Source organism: Protomyctophum bolini (genome assembly GCF_963924005.1).
Source record: "Protomyctophum bolini genome assembly, chromosome: 13".
NCBI lineage: Eukaryota > Metazoa > Chordata > Actinopteri > Myctophiformes > Myctophidae > Protomyctophum > Protomyctophum bolini.
Genome location: NC_137874.1, coordinates 43,332,717 through 43,360,216, shown reverse-complemented (window position 1 = coordinate 43,360,216; position 27,500 = coordinate 43,332,717). Strand labels below are relative to the sequence as shown.

At 45.9% G+C, this 27,500-nt stretch overlaps 1 protein-coding gene across 2 annotated transcripts in view; it reads left to right on the top strand.

Moving 5' to 3' along the window:
* Positions 1 to 27,500, top strand: part of lrch2 (leucine-rich repeats and calponin homology (CH) domain containing 2) — a 72,895-nt gene that overhangs the window by 38,230 nt on the left and 7,165 nt on the right. For both annotated transcript variants that reach the window (XM_080779378.1, XM_080779377.1), the window contains exons 4-17: positions 1,170 to 1,275; positions 1,468 to 1,604; positions 2,093 to 2,229; positions 3,653 to 3,743; positions 3,912 to 4,008; positions 5,888 to 5,988; positions 6,882 to 6,940; positions 14,324 to 14,428; positions 17,084 to 17,152; positions 17,430 to 17,492; positions 18,320 to 18,368; positions 19,021 to 19,167; positions 21,094 to 21,144; positions 22,743 to 22,809. In XM_080779378.1, the coding sequence (XP_080635504.1) occupies positions 1,170 to 1,275; positions 1,468 to 1,604; positions 2,093 to 2,229; positions 3,653 to 3,743; positions 3,912 to 4,008; positions 5,888 to 5,988; positions 6,882 to 6,940; positions 14,324 to 14,428; positions 17,084 to 17,152; positions 17,430 to 17,492; positions 18,320 to 18,368; positions 19,021 to 19,167; positions 21,094 to 21,144; positions 22,743 to 22,809 (1,279 nt within the window). The remainder of the gene's footprint in view (positions 1 to 1,169; positions 1,276 to 1,467; positions 1,605 to 2,092; positions 2,230 to 3,652; positions 3,744 to 3,911; positions 4,009 to 5,887; positions 5,989 to 6,881; positions 6,941 to 14,323; positions 14,429 to 17,083; positions 17,153 to 17,429; positions 17,493 to 18,319; positions 18,369 to 19,020; positions 19,168 to 21,093; positions 21,145 to 22,742; positions 22,810 to 27,500) is intronic.

Below are 27,500 nucleotides of genomic sequence, written 5' to 3'. Positions count from 1 at the left end.
TATGGCTGCATGGAACTATCCCATTGAGACAAAGCGGGTGCCTTTGGGCTATAGTTCCACACATTGCTCCTATGGCTGGAACTATCCCATTGAGACAAAGCGGGTGCCTTATGGGCTATAGTTCCACACATTGCACCTATGGCTGGAACTATCCCATTGAGACAAAGCGGGTGCCCTATGGGCTATAGTTCCACACATTGCTCCTATGGCTGGAACTATCCCATTGAGACAAAGCGGGTGCCTTATGGGCTATAGTTCCACACATTGCACCTATGGCTGGAACTATCCCATTGAGACAAAGCGGGTGCCTTTGGGCTATAGTTCCACACATTGCTCCTATGGCTGGAACTATCCCATTGAGACAAAGCGGGTGCCTTATGGGCTATAGTTCCACACATTGCTCCTATGGCTGGAACTATCCCATTGAGACAAAGTGGGTGCCTTATGGGCTATAGTTCCACACATTGCTCCTATGGCTGGAACTATCCCATTGAGACAAAGCGGGTGCCTTATGGGCTATAGTTCCACACATTGCTCCTATGGCTGGAACTATCCCATTGAGACAAAGTGGGTGCCTTATGGGCTATAGTTCCACACATTGCTCCTATGGCTGGAACTATCCCATTGAGACAAAGCGGGTGCCTTATGGGCTATAGTTCCACACATTGCTCCTATGGCTGGAACTATCCCATTGAGACAAAGCGGGTGCCTATGGGCTATAGTTCCACACATTGCTCCTATGGCTGGAACTATCCCATTGAGACAAAGCGGGTGCCTTATGGGCTATAGTTTCACACATTGCTCCTATGGCTGGAACTATCCCATTGAGACAAAGTGGGTGCCTATGGGCTATAGTTCCACACATTGCTCCTATGGCTGGAACTATCCCATTGAGACAAAGCGGGTGCCTATCCAAGATGGTAAAATCAAAAAATATTTTTTTAAATTGAAGTGGACAAGTTAGGCTTTCTTTTGATGTATGCAGTGTGATTCTCGCTATAAGAGAACGTTTTGCTGAGGGCCCCGAACAAGTCCGTTCCCTCAATGTTAATCTCTTAGCACAGCCTAAGACTGCCTTGAAGAATAGCCTAGCAGCAAGTGAGTTAATCAAGCCGCCCACACGTACCTCTGAAAGTGAAACACCTGTGCTCTCTGTCGCCTCCCTGCAGGACGTCAGCTGCAACGAGATCCGCGTGCTGCCCCCGCAGGTCGGGAGGCTCCATGCGCTGCGAGAACTCAACGTCAGGAAGAACAACCTCCACATGCTGCCTGAGGGTACGCCCGTCTGTCTGTCTGTCTGTCTGTCTGTCTGTCTGTCTGTCTGTCTGTCTGTCTGTCTGTTATTATTAATCATATTATAATATCATTAGAATATTAACATACTCATTGATGATTGGTCCAGAGCTGTGCGAGCTGCCTCTCTCCTCATTAACATCTCATTAACATACTCACTAATGATTGGTACAGAGCTGTGCGAGCTGCCTCTCATCAGGCTGGACTTCTCGTGCAACAAGATCACAGAGATCCCCGCCACCTACAGGCGGATGAAGGAACTGCAGCACATCGTCCTGGACAACAACCCCATGCAGAGCCCACCCGCACAGGTGTGTGTGTGTGTGTGTGTGTGTGTGTGTGTGTGTGTGTGTGTGTGTGTGTGTGTGTGTGTGTGTGTGTGTGTGTGTGTGTGTGTGTGTGTGTGTGTGTGTGTGTGTGTGTGTGTGTGTGTGTGTGTGTGTGTGTGTGTGTGTGTGTGTGTGTGTGTGTGTATGTGCGTGCGTGCGTGCGTGCGACTCTTTTTTTGGTGGCAAGACTAACTGTTCAGGAGAGGAGAAAGACTGATTTTATTTTTTTAATCCAAAATGAGTTAATAGCATACTACTGTGCATATGTTTACAGATCTGCTGTGCATATGTTTACAGATCTGTTCTGTGCATATGTTTACAGATCTGTGCTGTGCATATGTTTACAGATCTGTGCTGTGCGTATGTTTACCGATCTGTGCTGTGCATATGTTTACAGATCTGTGCGGTGCGTATGTTTACCGATCTGTGCTGTGCATATGTTTACAGATCTGCTGTGCGTATGTTTACAGATCTGTCTGAAGGGCAAGGTGCACATCTTTAAGTACCTTCACATGCAGGCGTGTCGGACGGACAAGAAACCTGACTCTCTGGACCTGCCGTCGTCTCTGGGAAAACGCTGCTGCCTCCCCCAGCCCCTGACGGACAGGTCAGTACCTGCTGCCTCCCCCAGCCCCTAACGGACAGGTCAGTACCTGCTGCCTCCCCCAGCCCCTCACAGACAGGTTAGTACCTGCTGCCTCCCCCAGCCCCTAACGGACAGGTCAGTACCTGCTGCCTCCCCCAGCCCCTCACAGACAGGTTAGTACCTGCTGCCTCCCCCAGCCCCTAACGGACAGGTCAGTACCTGCTGCCTCCCCCAGCCCCTGACAGACAGGTCAGTACCTGCTGCCTCCCCCAGCCCCTGACAGACAGGTCAGTACCGGCTGCCTCCCCAGCCCCTAACGGACAGGTCAGTACCTGCTGCCTCCCCCAGCCCCTGACAGACAGGTCAGTACCTGCTGCCTCCCCAGCCCCTAACGGACAGGTCAGTACCTGCTGCCTCCCCCAGCCCCTGACAGACAGGTCAGTACCTGCTGCCTCCCCCAGCCCCTTACAGACAGACAGGTCAGTACCTGCTGCCTCCCCCAGCCCCTGACAGACAGGTCAGTACCTGCTGCCTCCCCCAGCCCCTCACAGACAGGTCAGTACCTGCTGCCTCCCCCAGCCCCTCACAGACAGGTCAGTACCTGCTGCCTCCCCCAGCCCCTGACAGACAGGTCAGTACCTGCTGCCTCCCCCAGCCCCTCACAGACAGGTCAGTACCTGCTGCCTCCCCCAGCCCCTTACAGACAGGTCAGTACCTGCTGCCTCCCCCAGCCCCTGACAGACAGGTCAGTACCTGCTGCCTCCCCCAGCCCCTGACGGACAGGTTAGTAGCCGTTAGTATCGGCCGTGGGGGGTACTGCGCCCCGGTGCGTTTTTAATTCACTAATAAATGTTGCATCCTTTGTCCGTCTTCTCCTACCAAAGCACAGCGTTTGCACACATCTCACCATGCACAACACGAAAAGCTAGCCTGTCCACACATCAACCACTACTTTGCATTCATATTCATGTCATATTTACAGTACAATACCCATTTTCGCATTTTTAATTCACTAATAAATTAATTATTAATCATTAATGTGTCAAATCGAAAAAAGGGCTCCGTTAAGACCTCCATATAATTATGGTCCATGCCTGTGTGAAAAGTGGGAGTGATTGGTGCAGGCAATGATGAGATAACGCTGTGTTTCTGACATTCATTCATTCAGACATTGTTAGAATTATAGTATGAAGTCAAATTAAGCTCTAATCAAGCCCCGAATAACGCATTTTACGCAGCGGATGCACATAAAGACCGTGCGTGCGAGAGCCTTCCACGCGAGGATTTCGGGCGGTTTTAGCTAGAGGACATCGGCCGTTAGCCAAACATGCTAAAAGTTGCTACATAATTTAAAAACGAAGCCCCCGATTATAAGGAATAAAACAAATGACGTCAATACCGTGGAGGGCAATAAGAGGTTAATTAAAAGGTGTTTCCTCCACAGCATGGAGGACTTCTACCCCAGTAGAAACCACGGCCCGGACTCCGGGATCGGGAGCGACAACGGCGACAACAAGAGACTGTCCACCACAGAGGTCAGAGGTCAAGCAATTAAAGCTGCACATTTATGTCAGCCCTAAAACCCGGCAGCTGGATCCATGTGTAGGATGTGGGAATGTTCAATCTCTCCTCTCCTCTCCCCTCCCTTCCTCTCCTCTCCTCTCCTCTCCTCTCCTCTCCTCTCCTCTCCTCTCCTCTCCCAGCCCTCAGACGATGACACCATCAGTCTCCACTCCCAGGTGTCGGAGACAGCGCGGGCCGACGCCCTCTCTCTGCTCTCCAAGATGGACCCCTGCAAAGGTGACCTCATGATTGCGAACGCAGTGAGCACTTACTATGAGACCTAGCAGATCATGTCTGTCTGTCTGTGTGTGTGTGTCTGTCTGTCTGTCTGTCTGTCTGTCTGTCCCGCTATCCAAATATGGAGTGTGTTGCATCAGCAATCACTCAGTTCCATATAATTGCATCTAATAAAAAAAAAAAATAATAATATGGGCACAAAAGGGGCCAGGTCCACATATACAGTAACAGCGGGACAGACACACAGACAGACAGACAGACAGACAGCCATGATCTGCAGGGTCTCAGCTGTGTTCGCTTCCCGCGTTTGCGCGTCTTACTGGTTTCTCTCTTTTAATTACTTACTTATGCCTACTACCCCTTCTGGGGCATAGGCCGTCAACAAGCGATATCCAGGCTCCAGGTCATCTCTGTCTTGGAGCAACGGAATCTCTGATCACGAGTAAAATATAAATGCTTCAACGGAAGCTCTGATCACGAGTAAAATATAAATGTTTCTGTCATACAGTCTGGAGCAACGGAAGCTCTGATCACGAGTAAAATATAAATGCTTCTGTCATACAGTCTGGAGCAACGGAAGCTCCGATCACGAGTAAAATATAAATGCTTCCGTCGTACAGTCTGGAGCAACGGAAGCTCTGATCACGAGTAAAATATAAATGCTTCCGTCGTACAGTCTGGAGCAACGGAAGCTCCGATCATGAGTAAAATATAAATGCTTCCGTCGTACAGTCTGGAGCAACGGAAGCTCCGATCACGAGTAAAATATAAATGCTTCCGTCGTACAGTCTGGAGCAACGGAAGCTCCGATCACGAGTCATACAGTCTGGAGCAACGGAAGCTCTGATCACGAGTAACATATAAATGCTTCCGTCAAAGTCTGGAGCAACGGAAGCTCCGATCACGAGTAAAATATAAATGCTTCCGTCATACAGTCTGGAGCAACGGAAGCTCCGATCACGAGTAAAATATAAATGCTTCCGTCGTACAGTCTGGAGCAACGGAAGCTCTGATCACGAGTAAAATATAAATGCTTCCGTCGTACAGTCTGGAGCAACGGAAGCTCCGATCATGAGTAAAATATAAATGCTTCCGTCGTACAGTCTGGAGCAACGGAAGCTCCGATCACGAGTAAAATATAAATGCTTCCGTCATACAGTCTGGAGCAACGGAAGCTCTGATCACGAGTAACATATAAATGCTTCCGTCAAAGTCTGGAGCAACGGAAGCTCTGATCATGAGTAAAATATAAATGCTTCCGTCATACAGTCTGGAGCAACGGAAGCTCTGATCACGAGTGAAATATAAATGCTTCCGTCGTACAGTCTGGAGCAACGGAAGCTCCGATCACGAGTGAAATATAAATGCTTCCGTTGTACAGTCTGGAGCAACGGAAGCTCTCATCACGAGTAAAATATAAATGCTCCCGTCGTACAGTCTGGAGCAACGGAAGCTCTCATCACGAGTAAAATATAAATGCTCCCGTCGTACAGTCTGGAGCAACGGAAGCTCTGATCACGAGTAAAATATGAATGCTTCCGTCATACAGTCTGGAGCAACGGAAGCTCTGATCACGAGTAAAATATGAATGCTTCCGTCATACAGTCTGGAGCAACGGAAGCTCCGATCACGAGTAAAATATAAATGCTTCCGTCGTACAGTCTGGAGCAACGGAAGCTCCAATCATGAGTAAAATACAAATGCTTCCGTCGTACAGTCTGGAGCAACGGAAGCTCCGATCATGAGTAAAATATAAATGCTCCCGTCGTACAGTCTGGAGCAACGGAAGCTCTGATCACGAGTGAAATACAAAGCGGAAGTGAAGCCCCCTATGATGCCCTTGTTTCCTTTCCTATGTCCTCATTTCCTTTCCTTCCAGATCAGGACCTGTATGACTTCATTGATCCTAACCCAGAGGATGACTGCGTGCTGCTGTCAGAGGACGGGGGTCCACAGGGGGTCCACGTGTCCTGCATTAAGGTACACCTTACTGTCAGAGGACGTGGGGGTCCACAGGGGGACTGTTGTGGGAAATATGAAGACTCAAATCTATATAGTATATGGTTCCATGCTAGTCTGTCTGGTCGTGTCTGTGAGCAACGACACCTTGGCCTGAAAGCCTGTCTCAATCCAATCAAGTTGTATGTAAAAGGATATGTCACACCTATTGTTTGTTATGAGACCCTGCTGGGCCTGAATAGGTATCACTAGGTAGTTCCTGTCTCAGGAGGAGGGGCGATAGCCAAGACAGCCATTGTATTGTACCTTTGTGATGGCCATGTTTATCTGTGGACCTGCTATTGGGGTATAAAGGAGGACCTAGAGAGAAGCTCAGGAGACTGGTGGGAGGGAGACCACGAGAGAGAGATGGAACTGAGAGAGAATGTTGAGGATCCAGGCTAGGCCTGCTAGACTGAGAGATGTTGTTTTCTTGTTGCTGTTCTTCTGAATAAACTTCTAAGATATGCATTCACCCGGATGGACATATATTGATTTCCATAACAGGACCGCCACGGGGTACACGGGGTACAGTCCCTCCCTAACATTTAGTTCTACTGGATTTATCGTACGTCGATGTAATATCCAGATTGATACGGTCGTGAGTTACCGCTAGTGGGGGCAGCCATGTTGGTTGTCTGACGCTGTCGAGTGACGGGGCCGATGGCCAATCAGCTGCTGCGATCGGATTTTCCGAACGACACTAACTAACGCCGCCGTGGGCAGAAAGACTCCAGACCTGAATCGCCGGAACATATTGTGTTTTTAATGGGCGTGGTTAGCGATTCAGGGCTGGAGCCAGGCTAGATACGCTGTACGTCTGCTGCTCGTTTAAAAGCTGTTTTGTGTTGGTGGTGTTTGTGTTTTCTTTTCAGGATCTGGAGAAGGTTCTGAACATGACCCACCAGAACAAAGACAAGGAGGAGGAGTCAGGGTGAGTAACACCATATATGGACATACTGTGAAAATGTAGCATTTAATTTAGGGTATATGATCCTGTCGGGAGCGGATGATATCGCTACGTCATGTTGTAGTATTGTTTTGTAGTCATCAGGATGATATCGTTACGTCATGTTGTAGTATTGTTTTGTAGTCATCAGGATGATATCGTTACGTCATGTTGTATTATTGTTCTGTAGTCATCAGGATGATATCGCTACGTCATGTTGTAGTATTGTTTTGTAGTCATCAGGATGATATCGTTACGTCATGTTGTATTATTGTTCTGTAGTCATCAGGATGATATCGCTACGTCATGTTGTAGTATTGTTTTGTAGTCATCAGGATGATATCGTTACGTCATGTTGTAGTATTGTTTTGTAGTCATCAGGATGATATTGTTACGTCATGTTGTAGTATTGTTTTGTAGTCATCAGGATGATATCGTTACGTCATGTTGTAGTCATTGTTCTGTAGTCATCAGGATGATATCGCTACGTCATGTTGTAGTCATTGTTTTGTAGTCATCAGGATGATATCGCTACGTCATGTTGTAGTATTGTTTTGTAGTCATCAGGATGATATGGTTACGTCATGTTGTAGTATTGTTTTGTAGTCATCAGGATGATATCGTTACGTCATGTTGTAGTATTGTTCTGTAGTCATCAGGATGATATCGCTACGTCATGTTGTAGTATTGTTTTGTAGTTATCAGGATGATCGTTACGTCATGTTGTAGTATTGTTTTGTAGTCATCAGGATGATATCGCTACGTCATGTTGTAGTATTGTTTTGTAGTCATCAGGATGATATCGCTACGTCATGTTGTTGTATTGTTTTATAGTCGTCAGGATGATATCGTTACGTCATGTTGTAGTATTGTTTTGTAGTCATCAGGATGATATCGCTACGTCATGTTGTAGTATTGTTTTGTAGTCATCAGGATGATATCGCTACGTCATGTTGTAGTATTGTTTTGTAGTCATCAGGATGATATCGTTACGTCATGTTGTATTATTGTTCTGTAGTCATCAGGATGATATCGCTACGTCATGTTGTAGTATTGTTTTGTAGTCATCAGGATGATATCGCTACGTCATGTTGTAGTATTGTTTTGTAGTCATCAGGATGATATGGTTACGTCATGTTGTAGTATTGTTTTGTAGTCATCAGGATGATATCGTTACGTCATGTTGTAGTATTGTTCTGTAGTCATCAGGATGATATCGCTACGTCATGTTGTAGTATTGTTTTGTAGTTATCAGGATGATATCGTTACGTCATGTTGTAGTATTGTTTTGTAGTCATCAGGATGATATCGCTACGTCATGTTGTAGTATTGTTTTGTAGTCATCAGGATGATATCGCTACGTCATGTTGTTGTATTGTTTTATAGTCGTCAGGATGATATCGTTACGTCATGTTGTAGTATTGTTTTGTAGTCATCAGGATGATATCGCTACGTCATGTTGTAGTATTGTTTTGTAGTCATCAGGATGATATCGCTACGTCATGTTGTAGTATTGTTTTGTAGTCATCAGGATGATATTGTTACGTCATGTTGTATTATTGTTCTGTAGTCATCAGGATGATATCGCTACGTCATGTTGTAGTATTGTTTTGTAGTCATCAGGATGATATCGTTACGTCATGTTGTATTATTGTTCTGTAGTCATCAGGATGATATCGCTACGTCATGTTGTAGTATTGTTTTGTAGTCATCAGGATGATATCGTTACGTCATGTTGTATTATTGTTCTGTAGTCATCAGGATGATATCGCTACGTCATGTTGTTGTATTGTTTTATAGTCGTCAGGATGATATCGTTACGTCATGTTGTAGTATTGTTTTGTAGTCATCAGGATGATATCGCTACGTCATGTTGTAGTATTGTTTTGTAGTCATCAGGATGATATCGCTACGTCATGTTGTATTATTGTTCTGTAGTCGTCAGGATGATATCGCTACGTCATGTTGTAGTATTGTTTTGTAGTCATCAGGATGATATCGTTACGTCATGTTGTATTATTGTTCTGTAGTCATCAGGATGATATCGCTACGTCATGTTGTAGTATTGTTTTGTAGTCATCAGGATGATATCGTTACGTCATGTTGTATTATTGTTCTGTAGTCATCAGGATGATATCGCTACTAGGGATGTCAGGGGTTAACCGGTTAACCGGTTAGCCGACCGTTAAGAAACATCCGGATATTTTTATCAGCTTTAACGGTTAATTTGCATAATAATAAATACGTGTTCTGATCTTAAATCCCTTTATTTTAGATCGTTTTTAGTAATAGTACAACATAAACATTACAGAGACTGTACTTGTCACTGTACAATACTTTAAAACAGTTGTCATGTTGCACACATGCCTAAAATTGTTCTTATTTGCACCGCCCAGCTTAATTGTCACACTCCAGGCTGCATGAACAGCGCTCTGGCTCGGTTTTCTTCCCCCTCAATATCCCAAAGTTCTCTGTTGTACTTCTGGCTAGTTGGCTACAAGGGTAGCTTTGCGGACTTGCGGTAGTCGAAATGTAAGCGAGTGACAGCGAGACGAGATGAACACATGTCGACCGTATAAATGCAGAGACCTACTTGGCATTATTAATTCCATTATTGGCCATTTGGCCTGGAGGGAGAACGTTTACAGCCGCTGCCGCTTCCTCCTCCTATCCGTCTCCCCACACTGGGCACTGGCACGGCTTACGGCTATCAAGTTAGCCATGTGCTATCGATGTTTGAGGGATTTCTCGTCAGCGAAAAGTCAACAAACAGAACACGGTGACATGCTTGCTGATCTTCCTTAATAATAAAAAAAAAGGCTTACCCCATGCGTCCAGTGGCTTTATAGGTAGCTCAGATCTGGACTGGATTTATTTATGTTTTGGACTAGAACTGGCGGACCTCTGTACAGTAGACGCGCATATGCATGCATCATGCAGATGCGATGCATTGTTTATTGATGATTAAGCCTACAACAATTTATTTATATTGTTAAATGTTGCTTTTTTGTTTGTCTTTTAAAAAAGGAGCATAAATAAATGTATACCATTCGTCTACCAACTTTAATTATGTAGCCTATACATGCATATTACATTTGGGGTAGCCTATTAAAAAAAAGAAAAAAATCAACCACTATCCGTTAATGACCCGGTTAATCCTGTCGGCTAACCGGTTGGGAAACTATCCGTTACTGACATCCCTAATCGCTACGTCATGTTGTAGTATTGTTTTGTAGTCATCAGGATGATATCGTTACGTCATGTTGTAGTATTGTTCTGTAGTCATCAGGATGATATCGTTACGTCATGTTGTAGTATTGTTTTGTAGTCATCAGGATTATATCGCTACGTCATGTTGTAGTATTGTTTTGTAGTCATCAGGAAGATATCGTTACGTCATGTTTTAGTATTGTTTTGTAGTCATCAGGATGATATCGTTACGTCATGTTGTAGTATTGTTTTGTAGTCGTCAGGATGATATCGCTACGTCATGTTGTAGTATTGTTCTGCAGTCATCAGGATGATATCGTTACGTCATGTTGTAGTATTGTTCTGCAGTCATCAGGATGATATCGTTACGTCATGTTGTAGTATTGTTCTGCAGTCATCAGGATGATATCGTTACGTCATGTTGTAGTATTGTTCTGCAGTCATCAGGATGATATCGCTACGTCATGTTGTAGTATTGTTCTGCAGTCATCAGGATGATATCGTTACGTCATGTTGTAGTACTGTATTGTTTTGTAGTCGACAGGCAGGAACAACAGGCGGCAACTTCCTTTTCCCTCAAACCGATTTTTCTCAATAAAAGCTACAGGCTACGAGAGCTTTTATTCCGGTTTCGGGGGAAAAGGAAGTTCCGTTTGATTGTTCCTGACTTTACATGACCGTAACGATATCATCCGCTCCCGACAGGATCATACGGACTTTTGAAACAGAGACCAGGCTTTCCTCCGAGGTGGTGGAAAGCCTGGTGAGGCGAGGTTAGGGAAAATGTAATTTAACATATTTAGGAGTATCCTTAAAATGATAAATGGTGCATTTATATAGCACCTTCACATTCACACACCGATGCTGGAGGAAACCATGCAAGGCACCAACCTGCACATCAGGAGCAATCAGGGGTTCAGAGTCTTGCTCAAGGACACTTGGACACTAACTCTGGGGGAGCCCACAGGGATGGAACCGGGAACCTCTAACTCTGGGGGAGGAGCCCACAGGGATGGAACCGGGAACCTCTAACTCTGGGGGAGCCCACAGGGATTGAACCGGGAACCTCACGGTTCCCACCCGGAAAGTGAGCTTGTAGATCTGATGTTTTCAGAAGCACAACCAAACATAAAATAACTTGTCTTTTAGTTCTACTGGATCTCTTCTCCACTAGTCCCTCCCTGACATTTAGTTCTACTGGATCTCTTCTCCACTAGTCCCTCCCTGACATTTAGTTCTACTGGATCTCTTCTCCACTAGTCCCTCCCTGACATTTAGTTCTACTGGATCTCTTCTCCACTAGTCCCTCCCTGACATTTAGTTCTACTGGATCTCTTCTCCACTAGTCCCTCCCTGACATTTAGTTCTACTGGATCTCTTCTCCACTAATCCCTCCCTGACATTTAGTTCTACTGGATCTCTTCTCCACTAGTCCCTCCCTGACATTTAGTTCTACTCGATCTCTTCTCCACTAGTCCCTCCCTGACATTTAGTTCTACTGGATCTCTTCTCCACTAGTCCCTCCCTGACATTTAGTTCTACTGAATCTCTTCTCCACTAGAGTCCCTCCCTGACATTTAGTTCTACTGGATCTCTTCTCCACTAGTCCCTCCCTGACATTTAGTTCTACTGGATCTCTTCTCCACTAACTAGTCCCTCCCTGACATTTAGTTCTACTGGATCTCTTCTCCACTAGTCCCTCCCTGACATTTAGTTCTACTGGATCTCTTCTCCACTAGTCCCTCCCTGACATTTAGTTCTACTGGATCTCTTCTCCACTAGAGTCCCTCCCTGACATTTAGTTCTACTGGATCTCTTCTCCACTAGTCCCTCCCTGACATTTAGTTCTACTGGATCTCTTCTCCACTAGAGTCCCTCCCTGACATTTAGTTCTACTGGATCTCTTCTCCACTAGTCCCTCCCTGACATTTAGTTCTACTGGATCTCTTCTCCACTAACTAGTCCCTCCCTGACATTTAGTTCTACTGGATCTCTTCTCCACTAACTAGTCCCTCCCTGACATTTAGTTCTACTGGATCTCTTCTCCACTAGAGTCCCTCCCTGACATTTAGTTCTACTGGATCTCTCTTCTCCCTAACTAACATTTTTTACGTTGACCAAATTGTCAATAATAATTCAGTCTTCATTTTTAGTCATCACAGCTTCGTGTTTTCATTTAGACTTCGCCTGTGAAAAAGTCGACAAACTTTATTTTATTGTATTCTTTATTATTTTTTTCCCGTGCCCGCTGAATGTATCCCAGCCAGTCTCTCCACTGTATCCACGACCATACATTCTGTATCCACGACCATACATTCTGTATCCACGACCATACATTCTGTATCCACGACCATACATTCTGTATCCACGACCATACATTCTGTATCCACGACCATACATTCTGTATCCACGACCATACATTCGACCACGCCTGCTTTTACGGTGTACTAAAAAAACATGCCATTATGTAATGTGTGAAAACATGTTTTATAGATCTAATAAAACATAGCATTGTGTAATGTGTGCTAACATGTTTTAGATATCTAATAAAACATAGCATTGTGTAATGTGTGAAAACATGTTTTATAGATCTAATAAAACATAGCATTATGTAATGTGTGCTAACATATTTCATACATCTCGACGGGAACCCAGCTGTGAGCTGGCTTCATGCCGCTCCGCGCTATGAGCTTGTAGATCTGCTATTTTTCAATAGCTAAAGTATAACATAATGCCTAAAACACCAAAAGGCGTTCCCGTCCTGAATGGGTTAATGGCATTAATGTTTCATAGTAATAATAATAATAATGGATGAATGCAGGATAACGTCATGTGTTTTATTACATCTTAATGGAGCTAACCATGAGCTGGCATTCTCTGAGCCCAAAGTAAACATTACATTACACATGCTCCCTGGCCCCAAAACATTTCAGATGGTCTATCGGCTCTGATAGCAGATCTGACAAGTAGCAGCAGGTGATAAATAGACCATATTTCTATAGAAACATGTTCTATCTCTCTCTGAGAGTCTCGCGTTGCCAGACTGTTGCCTGACTCTCACAATTTCCAAATGCTTCCGTCGTACAGTCTGGAGCAACGGAAGCTCTGATCATGAGTAAAATATAAATGCTTCCGTCGTACAGTCTGGAGCAACGGAAGCTCTGATCACGAGTAAAATATAAATGCTTCCGTCGTACAGTCTGGAGCAACGGAAGCTCTGATCACGAGTAAAATATAAATGCTTCCGTCGTACAGTCTGGAGCAACGGAAGCTCTGATCACGAGTAAAATATAAATGCTTCCGTCGTACAGTCTGGAGCAACAGAAGCTCTGATCACGAGTAAAATATAAATGCTTCCGTCGTACAGTCTGGAGCAACGGAGGCTCTGATCATGAGTAAAATATAAATGCTTCCGTCGTACAGTCTGGAGCAACGGAAGCTCTGATCACGAGTAAAATATAAATGCTTCCGTCGTACAGTCTGGAGCAACGGAAGCTCTGATCACGAGTAAAATATAAATGCTTCCGTCGTACAGTCTGGAGCAACGGAAGCTCTGATCACGAGTAAAATATAAATGCTTCCGTCGTACAGTCTGGAGCAACGGAAGCTCTGATCACGAGTAAAATATAAATGCTTCCGTCGTACAGTCTGGAGCAACAGAAGCTCTGATCACGAGTAAAATATAAATGCTTCCGTCGTACAGTCTGGAGCAACGGAGGCTCTGATCATGAGTAAAATATAAATGCTTCCGTCGTACAGTCTGGAGCAACGGAAGCTCTGATCACGAGTAAAATATAAATGCTTCCGTCGTACAGTCTGGAGCAACGGAAGCTCTGATCACGAGTAAAATATAAATGCTTCCGTCGTACAGTCTGGAGCAACGGAAGCTCTGATCACGAGTCAAATATAAATGCTTCCGTCGTACAGTCTGGAGCAACGGCAGCTCTGATCACGAGTCAAATATAAATGCTTCCGTCGTACAGTCTGGAGCAACGGAAGCTCTGAAATGGCAGCTTCCTTGCTCTGATTTGGGGAGGTGTAGTTCCAGACTCTATGCATTCAGAGATTGTGGAATAGACTTATCTTTCTGATAACAGATCTACAAGGTGATGGACCATAGTTCTGCTGTAGAAACATGTTCTATCTCTCTGACAACAGATCTGACAAGGAGGCGCCGGGCGAGGAGGAGGACGAGGAGCTGAAGGAGGTTCTGGACCTGAGGAAGATCGCCGTGCAGCTCCTCCAACAGGAGCAGCAGAACAGGTACCTTAACGAGACCTACAGGTACCTTAACGAGACCCACAGGTACCTTAACGAGACCTACAGGTACCTTAACGAGACCCACAGGTACCTTAACGAGACCTACAGGTACCTTAACGAGACCTACAGGTACCTTAACGAGACCTACAGGTACCTTAACGAGACCTACAGGTACCTTAACGAGACATACAGGTACCTTGGTTCCCTGTGGCAGTCCTTTTTTTTTTTTTATAATTTTTATCCCACGATTTTGTAACTCATTTTTCACCCCTGTGTCAATCATCTAATGTGATCCTGGGCTCTACACACCCTCCACCAACCTAGTCCCCATATATGGGGGACAAGGGGAGACCAACCTAGTCCCCATATATGGGGGACAAGGGGAGAGCAACGGACTTGAACTCATGCTTCCTTCATGCCCGAGTGTCCAAGTTGCTCCTGTTGTGTCCAAGTTGTCCCTGGTTGGACGTAGCCCGTGGAAGGAACACGTTATTCCAACCAGTTCCTTTCCCCTCCATCAGGCGCCCCGGCTGGCCAGGGGGAGGCAGTTTAGTGACCAGGATTACTGCATGTTTTTTGTGAGGGTACCTACCCTATAGGGGACACGGGGAGAACATGTGAGGGTACCTACCCTAGGGGATACGAGGAGAACATGTGAGGGTACCTACCCTATAGGGGACACGGGGAGAACATGTGAGGGTACCTACCCTATAGGGGACACGGGGAGAACATGTGAGGGTACCTACCCTAGGGGACACGGGGAGAACATGTGAGGGTACCTACCCTAGGGGATACGAGGAGAACATGCAAACTCCACACAGAAAGGCCCTTTCGCCAACCCTGCCTTCGGGTATGGGCACTGATGACGCGGAGGAGTAAACACGCCGCCAGCGCCCACAGCGTCCCGCACTTCTTTTATAACGAGACCTACCCTGTGGCGACGGGCGTCATCTCCCAGGTCCGTACATATACGTACTGTACCCCAAACGTAGACTCCGTCTATACATAATGGTTGAGGCCTACGGAAGCCTTTAACATTGGTCCGGTTCCCATAGCAACGCCCCACCGTTCCAACTATGGGACTGTAAATATTATTCACAGTGCAACGCTTAGAGTATATATTAACCCATTCTGACCGGGAACCCGTTTTGGTGTTGGCATCATGTTATGCTTTAGCTATTGAAAAACAGCAGATCTACAAGCTCATAGCGCGCCACCGAGTGGCGCGCTATGAGCTTGTAGGTCTGCTATTTTTGAAAAATCGAAGAGCGACTGACATTTATAGAATCTGATCTCAGGTCAGAATGGGTTAATCAGACCAGTGTGTGTCCAGTGGAAACCTTGTATGAATCTGATCTCGGGTCAGAATGGGTTAATAGAGACGGCACCGTGGGGTTTCTCCCCCCTCCCGTCCACTCGCATTAAGTTGCTCTAAAAGCGCATGAGGCGATTTCACTCCTCCTTCCGGGTGTAGGAACAGAGTGCATTCTGGGATGGATTGGGCCCAAACACATGAACACGCTGGTCCGTTGACTGTCATTGCACGCGTTCACGTATGAAACGGCGTTCACGTGTCGTCATGAACGTGCAGCAGTGATAGTCAACGGACCAGCACATACAACCAGTAAGACGCGCACACGCGGGAAGCGAACGCAGCTCGTACATTTTTGGGTTTTGGACGTATAGCTGCTTTGGGGACTCCTTATATGGTTATGGCTGAGTCATGGTGACGTAACAGCGGGACAGCTCCATATATGGGCACAAAAGCGGGACAGACACACACACAGACATGATCTGCTAGGTCTCATAGTAAGTGCTCATTGCATTCGCAATGACTGATATAGAAACATGGGTTTTTTCAGAAAACTGTCAGGATTTAGAAGACATCTGTAGAATCGTCCTCAGGTCTAAAATGTGTTAAAATGACCAAATGATGGAGGGGAAAAGGAACTGGTTGGAATAACGTGTTCCTTCCACGCGCTACGTCCAACCAGGGAAACTCCCCCCTGTCAGGTGTAAAGGAGCAACTTGGACACTCAGGCATGAAGGAAGCATGAGTTCAAGTCCGTTGCTCTCCCCTTGTCCCCCATATATGGGGACTAGGTTGGTCTCCCCTTGTCCCCCATATATGGGGACTAGGTTGGTCTCCCCTTGTCCCCCATATATGGGGACTAGGTTGCTCTCCCCTTGTCCCCCATATATGGGGACTAGGTTGGTCTCCCCTTGTCCCCCATATATGGGGACTAGGTTGCTCTCCCCTTGTCCCCCATATATGGGGACTAGGTTGGTCTCCCCTTGTCCCCCATATATGGGGACTAGGTTGGTCTCCCCTTGTCCCCCATATATGGGGACTAGGTTGCTCTCCCCTTGTCCCCCATATATGGGGACTAGGTTGGTCTCCCCTTGTCCCCCATATATGGGGACTAGGTTGGTGGAGGGTGTGTAGAGCCCAGGATCACATTAGATGATTGACACTGGGGTGAAAAATCGTGGGATAAAAATATATATATAAAAATAATGGTGAGCGACAGCCCTAACCTGTGTCCATCTCTCTCTCTCTCCTCTCTATCTCGCTCCTGCTCGGCTCCGCCCCCACTGCCCCTGATTGGCCGCCTTCTGCACGCATCATCATTATCATCATCACGGCCACGCCCCCAGACGGCGCTCCCTCATCTGCAGAGCGGAGAGTCTGATCCACCGCCGGAGGGTGACTGGCCGCGCACACAGGTACACTGTGTGTGTGTGTGTGTGTGTGTGTGTGTGTGTGTGTGTGTGTGTGTGTGTGTGTGTGCACACTCAGGTTCCTCAGTCTTTCCGGTTGTTGTTAACTTTGTGTGTCTGTGTGTCTGTGTGTGTGTGTGTGTGTGTGTGTGTGTGTGTGCGCGTGTGCTCAGGTTCCTCAGTCATTCTGGTTGTTGTTAACTTTGTGTGTCTGTGTGTGTGTGTGTGTGTGTGTGTGTGTGTGTGTGTGTGTGTGTGTGTGTGTGTGTGCGCGTGTGCTCAGGTTCCTCAGTCATTCTGGAGGCTCCAGCAACAAGCAACGCTCCACAGCACAGACGGCGCGCAGGTACTGATGGACTGATCTACAAGCCCACAGTGTGTCGTAACGCAACACACTGTGGGCTTGGCGTAAAACCATATTTCATATTTACATGTCTTCTGTGGTCTCTCTACCATTACACCTAGCTATACATGTTTAACCCATTCTGACCTGAGATCAGATTCTAAAATTGTCTTCTGAATCTTGACAGTTTTCTGAAAAAGCCATGTTTCTATGTCAGTCGTTCTTCGATTTTTCAAAAATAGCAGACCTACAAGCTCGTAGCGCGCCACTCGGTGGCGCGCTATGAGCTTGTAGATCTGCTGTTTTTCAATAGCTAAAGCATAACATCGTGCTAACACCAAAATGGGTTCCCGCCCAAAATGGGTTTTATTTCATATCTACATGTCTTCTGTGGACTCTAACATTACACCTATAGCTACATGTTTAAGCATTTATTTCATATTTACATGTCTTCTGTGGACTCTAACATTACACCTATATGTTTAAGCATTTATTTCATATTTACATGTCATTTCAGCTCGGACACTTATTTCAGACATGCTCTAGTATGTCTAGCATGGGCTTTTAACTAATTTTGGATAAAAAATAAAATAAAAATATCAAAGAGAGTCACATATATTTAATATCAATAATGTGTTGTCTCAAAATCATAGTTTCTCTTCTGTCCGGTTCCTTGGGCGTCTCGTTTTCATTTCTGACGTTGCTTGTGTGTGTGTGTGTGTGTGTGTGTGTGTGTGTGTGTGTGTGTGTGTGTGTGTGTGTGTGTGTGTGTGTGTGTGTGTGTGTGTGTGTGTGTGTGTGTGTGTGTGTGTGTGTGTGTGTGTTCTCAGTGCGTCTCTTGATGAGGGGACCAGCGGGGGTCCAGTGATGATCGGACAGGTACGTGTTATAATCTGTAGCTGTTGAAAAATAGCAGATGTGTTTGTTTGTTTGTTTTTTTTTTTTTTTTTATCTTGAAAATGCTGCGCAAATCAGGATATACAGTATATTCATTCAGAGCAAATGTTTTTAATGTCTTTACTTCTGCGGGGGGCGGAGGGGGGGGGGGCGGGGGTCCCTGGAACTACATATTTTCAGATGGAGGTCGGTGGCCAAATACATAATCATTCTGGGGGTCCTTGACATGAATTGAAGATTTAGAAGACATTTGGTAGAATCAGTTCTCAGGTCTAAATAATAATAACACTTCTGAACGCTGTGTTTTGTCTGTCGTGTTTGTGTTAGCATCACGTTATGCTTTAACTATTGAAAAATAGCAGAACCTACCAGCTCGTAGCGCGCCACTCGGTGGCGCGCTACGAGCTTGTAGGTTCTGCTATTTTTGAAAAATCGAAGAACGACTGACATATAGAAACATAGGCATAATAATACTTCCGAACGCTGTGTGTGTGTGTGTGTGTGTGTGTGTGTGTGTGTGTGTGTGTGTGTGTGTGTGTGTGTGTGTGTGTGTGTGTGTGTGTGTGTGTGTGTGTGTGTGTGTGTGTGTGTGTGTGTGTGTGTGTGCCTGTGCGTGTGTGTGTGTGTCACACAGCCGTCATCCTCCTGTTCCTTCGACGGCGGCCTGAGGTCGGAGCCGCCGTGCGACCCCGAGCCGCCGCGCTGGCCCGACCTCCCCCCCGTCCTCAACCAGAACGAAGAGCGCCGGAGGACCAAGTACCTCCGCAAGGACTACCTCAAGGTACGCTCTAAAACCTGGACAAGGACTACCTCAAGGACTACCTCAAGGTACGCTCTAAAACCTGGACAAGGACTACCTCAAGGACTACCTCAAGGTACGCTCTAAAACCTGGACAAAAGACTACCTCAAGGTAGGCTCTAAAACCTGGACAAAAGGACTACCTCAAGGTAGGCTCTAAAACATGGACCAAGGACTACCTCAAGGTAGGCTCCAAAACCTGGACAAGGACTACCTCAAGGTAGGCTCTAAAACCTGGACAAGGACTACCTCAAGGTAGGCTCCAAAACCTGGACAAGGACTACCTCAAGGTAGGCTCTAAAACCTGGACAAAAGGACTACCTCAAGGTAGGCTCTAAAACCTGGACAAAAGGACTACCTCAAGGTACGCTCAAGTAGCTCTACCCAAACACCTAACTAAAACACAGCTGATAACCTTAAGGTAGGCTCTACCCAAACACCTAACTAAAACACAACTGATAACCTTAAGGTAGGCTCTACCCAAACACCTAACTAAAACACAACGTATAACCTTAATGTAGGCTCTACCCAAACACCTAACTAAAACACAACTTATAACCTTAATGTAGGCTCTACCCAAACACCTAACTAAAACACAACTGATAACCTTAAGGTAGGCTCTACCCAAACACCTAACTAAAACACAACTGATAACCTTAAGGTAGGCTCTACCCAAACACCTAACTAAAACACAACTGATAACCTTAAGGTAGGCTCTACCCAAACACCTAACTAAAACACAACTGATAACCTTAAGGTAGGCTCTACCCAAACACCTAACTAAAACACAACTGATAACCTTAAGGTAGGCTCTACCCAAACACCTAACTAAAACACAACTGATAACCTTAAGGTAGGCTCTACCCAAACACCTAACTAAAACACAACTTATAACCTTAATGTAGGCTCTACCCAAACACCTAACTAAAACACAACTGATAACCTTAAGGTAGGCTCTACCCAAACACCTAACTAAAACACAACTGATAACCTTAAGGTAGGCTCTACCCAAACACCTAACTAAAACACAACTGATAACCTTAAGGTAGGCTCTACCCAAACACCTAACTAAAACACAACTGATAACCTTAAGGTAGGCTCTACCCAAACACCTAACTAAAACACAACTTATAACCTTAATGTAGGCTCTACCCAAACACCTAACTAAAACACAACTGATAACCTTAAGGTAGGCTCTACCCAAACACCTAACTAAAACACAACTGATAACCTTAAGGTAGGCTCTACCCAAACACCTAACTAAAACACAACTGATAACCTTAAGGTAGGCTCTACCCAAACACCTAACTAAAACACAACTGATAACCTTAAGGTAGGCTCTACCCAAACACCTAACTAAAACACAACTGATAACCTTAAGGTAGGCTCTACCCAAACACCTAACTAAAACACAACTGATAACCTTAAGGTAGGCTCTACCCAAACACCTAACTAAAACACAGCTTATAACCTTAAGGCAGGCTCTACCCAAACACCTAACTAAAACACAGCTTATAACCTTAATGTAGGCTCTACCCAAACACCTAACTAAAACACAACTGATAACCTTAAGGTAGGCTCTACCCAAACACCTAACTAAAACACAACTGATAACCTTAATGTAGGCTCTACCCAAACACCTAACTAAAACACAACTGATAACCTTAAGGTAGGCTCTACCCAAACACCTAACTAAAACACAACTGATAACCTTAATGTAGGCTCTACCCAAACACCTAACTAAAACACAACTGATAACCTTAATGTAGGCTCTACCCAAACACCTAACTAAAACACAGCTTATAACCTTACTGTAGGCTCTACCCAAACACCTAACCTAACTATAATATAACCTGAAGGACTCTATGAATACATACTAACTAGTGTGTTCTCTCTCCCTCCCTGCAGTACAAGTGCCAGAGTGCCCGCAAGAACTCCTGTGGAAATGACGAGTGTGAGGTAAGAATACAAAACATATTTTTTAGAGCCGTTTACAATGATTTTGATTTGTTGGAAGGGAAGGCACTAGTGTACAAAATATCTAGTATAAGTAAGACACAGGTCATTTTACACTTGGTTGCATGCTGAAAATAGCAGAACTACAAGCACATTCAAAATGTTTTTGTTTTTTGTTTTTTTACATTTTGGAGTTAAGAGGTTTCCTCCCGACAGCAGATATAATGCAATATACACAAACAAGTCAGCACACAAAAAAAGAAAAGTGATATTTGAATTAAGTGAAACAACTGAAGATTAGCCTTTATATATGTCAATGGGTTGGTAGAGTACATATAACTACACATCCCACAATGCACTGGGACATCTAGCCTTTATATATGTATATGGGCTGGTAGAGTACATATAACTACACACCCACAATGCACTGGGGCCATCTAGCCTTTATATATGTCTATGGGCTGGTAGAGTACATAGAACTACACATCCCACAATGCACTGGGGCCATCTAGCCTTTACATATGTCTATGAGCTGGTAGAGTACATAGAACTACACACCCACAATGCACTGAGCCATCTAGCCTTTATATATGTCTATGGGCTGGTAGAGTACATAGAACTACACATCCCACAATGCACTGAGCCATCTAGCCTTTACATATGTCTATGAGCTGGTAGAGTACATATAACTACACATCCCACAATGCACTGAGCCATCTAGCCTTTACATATGTCTATGAGCTGGTAGAGTACATAGAACTACACACCCACAATGCACTGAGCCATCTAGCCTTCATATACATGTCTATGGGCTGGTAGAGTACATAGAACTACACACCCACAATGCACTGAGCCATCTAGCCTTTATATATGTCTATGGGCTGGTAGAGTACATAGAACTACACATCCCACAATGCACTGGGGCCATCTAGCCTTTATATATGTCTATGGGCTGGTAGAGTATAGAACTACACATCCCACAATGCACTGAGCCATCTAGCCTTCATATACATGTCTATGGGCTGGTAGAGTACATAGAACTACACACCCACAATGCACTGAGCCATCTAGCCTTCATATACATGTCAATGGGCTGGTAGAGTATAGAACTACACACCCACAATGCACTGAGCCATCTAGCCTTCATATACATGTCTATGGGCTGGTAGAGTACATAGAACTACACACCCACAATGCACTGAGCCATCTAGCCTTCATATACATGTCTATGGGCTGGTAGAGTATAGAACTACACATCCCACAATGCACTGATCCATCTAGCCTTTACATATGTCTATGCCTGTAACCCTATTCTATCCTGTCTGTGTCCAGGATGGGGTGATGAGGAACTCAGACTATTATTATTGTTATTGTTATTATTATTATTATTATTAACCCCATCCTGTCTGTGTCCAGGATGGGGTGATGAGGAACTCAGACTATTATTATTGTTATTGTTATTATTATTATTATTATTAACCCCATCCTGTCTGTGTCCAGGATGGGGTGATGAGGAACTCAGACTATATTATTATTGTTATTGTTATTATTATTATTATTATTATTATTATTATTATTAACCCCATCCTGTCTGTGTCCAGGATGGGGTGATGAGGAACTCAGACTTCAGCAGCACTCTGACCGTGTTCGGCTTGAAGCCTCGTTCAGGTGAGCTTCTGTTCCTCTCCTCTCCTCTCCTCTCCTCTCCTCTCCTCTCCTCTCCTCTCCTCTCCTCTCGTAAGATGATATGAGCGCCCCTCACTTCACACGGGTGTGATTTTTTTTTAAATATAATATATAACACCCATTTATTTTTTTATATATATTTAGATTTTTGTATGAACAGCTTTTGTCCCCACATGTCTCAAGATTTGCCATCGACCACGGTAAGTGAATCCCGGTCAGATTTCCGCTAGATGTTGTCCCCGCTGGTCTCAAGTTCTGCCATTGACGGTGAACGGAGAAATGACGTCAGATGTCCGCTTTTTATGACGTAAATTAACCCATTCTGACCTGAGATCAGATTCATACGAGGTTTCCACTGGACACACACTGGTCTGATTAACCCATTCTGACCCGAGATCAGATTCTAAAAATGTCGGTCGTTCTTCGATTTTTCAAAAATAGCAGACCTACAAGCTCGTAGCGCGCCAAAACACCAAAATGGGTTCCCGTTCAGAATGGGTTAAACATCAAAACATTAAACGCCATTGTAGGGAAAATTGACGTCCTATGTAAACGAGCAAATCAGCTAAGCAATCACAGGCAACAGGCATTCTGATTGTTGAGAATTAACCAATCACAGGCAACAGGCATTCTGATTGGCCAGTATGGGATGATGCATGAAGAGCGCTGACAAGAGTGCCCCTCATTTCACACGGGTGTGATTTTTATTATGGCGAGAGCGATGGCTTCTAACATTCGATGCTATTTCATCATGAACATTAGTTATTATTATTATTATTATTATTTCATCATGAACATTAGTGAGGACTGATTATATATTATATATACCTATGGTCATGAAGTGTTCCTACTCTATAAATGGTCATGAAGAGTTCCTACTCTATATATGGTCATGAAGTGTTCTTACTCTCACCTATGGTCATGAAGTGTTCTTACTCTCACCTATGGTCATGAAGTGTTCTTACTCTCACCTATGGTCATGAAGTGTTCTTACTCTCACCTATGGTCATGAAGTGTTCCTACTCTATATATGGTCATGAAGTGTTCCTACTCTATATATGGTCATGAAGTGTTCCTACTCTATATATGGTCATGAAGTGTTCCTACTCTATATATGGTCATGAAGTGTTCCTACTCTCACCTATATGGTCATGAAGTGTTCCTACTCTATATATGGTCATGAAGTGTTCTCAGACGGGTGGGTTAGGTAAGCAGTTAAACATGGATGTATGGATGGATCTATGGATCTATGGATGTATGGATGGAAGGAGACGCAGCGTCTTAATAATACTCCAAAACTTGACGTTTTCAGGAAATGGGACCCAAAAAAATGACCCGTTTCAAGTTACGGTTTCAATGGAGATGCATTCCCAGCGAAAGATGAAATGTCAATAAATCACTTGCAACTCCACCTTGGGGGGAGTTTTCATCTTCATGCAATTCAGAGGAATCTAATCTATGTGACTGACAGGGACATGATGACCAGTCTAATCTACGTGACTGACAGGGACATGATGACCAGTCTAATCTACGTGACTGACAGGGACATGATGACCAGTCTAATCTATGTGACTGACAGGGGTGGGTAATCAGTCTAATCTACGTGACTGACGGGACAGATGACCAGAGGAGCAGAGTTCCTGCCTCCGTCGTTGAGACACGGACTGAAGAAGGGAAAGAGCCTCTCGGCGGCGAACACGCAGCCCGTGTACGAGTAGAGGTGGACTCCGGTCTCCTCGTCGTAGAAGGAGACCACGCCCTCCTCGTAGTCCACGAACACGCCCACCTTGTGGACCTCGTCCCGCACGGCGAGGAGGACGGCGGGGCCCGCGGCCGCGCGGTACTCGTTGGCGTTCCTCAGCACGATGGTCCAGTAGCCGTCGTCCGGGCTCAGCGTGATGTGGCCCTTCCGGTTGATGGACTCCCGGGCCACGCCCAGGCTCCACTCCGTCTTCCCCTTCACCGTCACCTCGTAGTACAGCCGCCCCGCGGCGAAGCCCTCGCGGCCCAGGGCATTGACGTCCTCGGAGAACCTCTGGGCGTTGTCCGGGAGGTCCTTCCACACGTCGCCGTGGCTCACCGTCTTCCCGTCCTCGGACAGGACGAGGCCGCAGTGCGCCGTGGCCGCGTCGAGGGTCACGTCCACCCGGTACCGCCGGACGCGCCTCAGCTCGGCCTCGTACATCCTCTCCATCTCCTCGCCGAGCGCCTTCTCCAGGCGAGACACGGTCGTCCTCACCGCCCGCACGTGAGACGCCTGGTGGACGCTGACCTTGGTCCAGTCCTTGGTGGGCCTCCACCCGGAGTCGGCCAAGACCGGGACCTTCTGGCCCTCGGCGCCCGCCGAGAACCTCTTCAGCTCGGCGCTCCTCTTCTTCAGCTCGGCGATCTCCTTCTGCAGGTCCGTGATGAAGCCCGCCGCCTGCGTCTCGTTGCTCTTCTGCCTCTCCTCCACCGCGTCGAGGAGCTCCGCCTGGCTCCTCTGGATGCAGCTGATCAGGGCGGAGAAGACCTGCACGCTGGCCGCCACCACCGCCTCCGCGTCCTTCTTGCCGAGCTCCAGCGAGCGCTTGACCTCCTGGATCTTCAGCTGCCTCTCCTCGATCATCCGCTGGACCTCGGCCTCGCTCCTCGCCTCGTACTCCTTCAGCTTGAGGCTCCTGAACTGTTCGGCCATCTCGGAGAAGACCTTGTTGACGGAGAACTCCAGCCTCCTGTAGAAGGTCCTGTTGCACAGCGGACACCGGCACGCGTCGTCGGCCTCCCAGTGGCGCGCGATGCAGGCCTTGCAGTAGTTGTGTCCGCACGGCGTGCTGATGGGCTCCGTGAACGCGTCCAGGCAGATGGAACACCGGAAGTGATCCTCGGACAGGAGGATGCTGGCGGAGGCCATTTCTTCACAATGGAAGGATTACAAGTGAAACGGTGTGTGTGGTGGTGGAGGGGAGGGGAGGGGAGGGGGGTGGGATTTTATTATAGGACTTAACAACTGGGGATATATGAAACGGTGATGATGTGGGATCTGGGAGGTGTTTTAAATGGTGTTGTGACTCTACGGGCAGAATGATAATCCTATGGTGTTCTTCACGTTCTTACACTCACTTTATCTCTGCCTCTCTCTTTCTCTCTTAGCACTAAGTACCGCACGTCGTGACATCGGCCTTTATGCTGAGCTCTGTTGAATCTTACGTCGTCATCATCGACGGTTACGTCAATCCCTCCCAAACGTGGAGTTCCACAGGGCTCTAAAACGGAGCCTCCACCTACTTTGAGAGGCAGCGGTGGCCGAACGGTTTTGCGGAGCGGTCTTGATATCGGAAAGGTCGCTATAGTTCGTATCCCCGGACCGGCACGTTATAAATTACCACCGCCGCTGAAGTGCCCTTGAGCAAGGCATTGAACCCCTACCATGAAATGTTCTATGAGCAGGGCCTGGCTGTAAACAAGTTCTTGAGCTTAGTCCAGTTACCCTGGGTAAACATAGTACCTTTCCTTTCCTTAGTCCAGTTACCCTGGGTAAACATAGTACCTTTCCTTTCCTTAGTCCAGTTACCCTGGGTAAACATAGTACCTTTCCTTTCCTTAGTCCAGTTACCCTGGGTAAACATAGTACCTTTCCTTTCCTTAGTCCAGTTACCCTGGGTAAACATGGTACCTTTCCTTTCCTTAGTCCAGTTATCCTTGGTAAACATGGTACCATTCCTTTCCTTAGTCCAGTTACCCTGGGTAAACATAGTACCTTTCCTTTCCTTAGTCCAGTTACCCTGGGTAAACATAGTACCTTTCCTTTCCTTAGTCCAGTTACCCTGGGTAAACATGGTACCTTTCCTTTCCTTAGTCCAGTTACCCTGGGTAAACATAGTACCTTTAGTCCAGTTACCCTTGGTAAACATAGTACCTTTCCTTTCCTTTCTGATCAGAATATCTAGATGGATACATTATATATTATCGACTTGGCATGTCCATGAGCAAGGACATGCATACCCGGTCAGTATGTGACATTTTAATTCATATTTTGTCCACAGCTGTTTAAAAAATCACACCCGTGTGAAGTGAGGGGCGCTCTTATCATCGTACATCATCATTCATCATCTCGTTCTGGCCAATCAGAATGCCTGTGGCCACAAATTCACGTCATATTAGGCGGACATTTGATCGACTTTCTCCTTTCATTGTCGATGGAAAATATGAGACGTGTGGGGACAAGATGACGTACATCTTCCCTTCATTATCAATGGCATTTAATGTCTGTTTTTGTGGACATCTTGTGGGGACAAAAGCTGTATAAAAATCACACCCTTGTGAAGTGAGGGGCGCTCGTATCATCACACATCATCGCATTCTGGCTAATCACAATTTGCGTCCTCTTGTGTTCACTTTTCTGCCCTCACTTTAAGCTTTAATATGTTAATATGTTCTTAATGTGTCACTTCGCCTTCTATTTAATGATAAAGCGATACCACATGTCAAAGCTCTCGGTCGATCGGCAGCTCCGTGCTCGATTGGCTGTCCCTTCAGCCTCAATGCATTGAGGAACAAAAAGGTGGTAGCTGGTAGCGTTGAGGTGTATTCTAGATAATTGAACAGTGTGTCTCTGGTAGCGTTGAGGTGTATTCTAGATAATTGAACAGTGTGTCTCTGGTAGCGTTGAGGTGTATTCTAGATAATTGAAC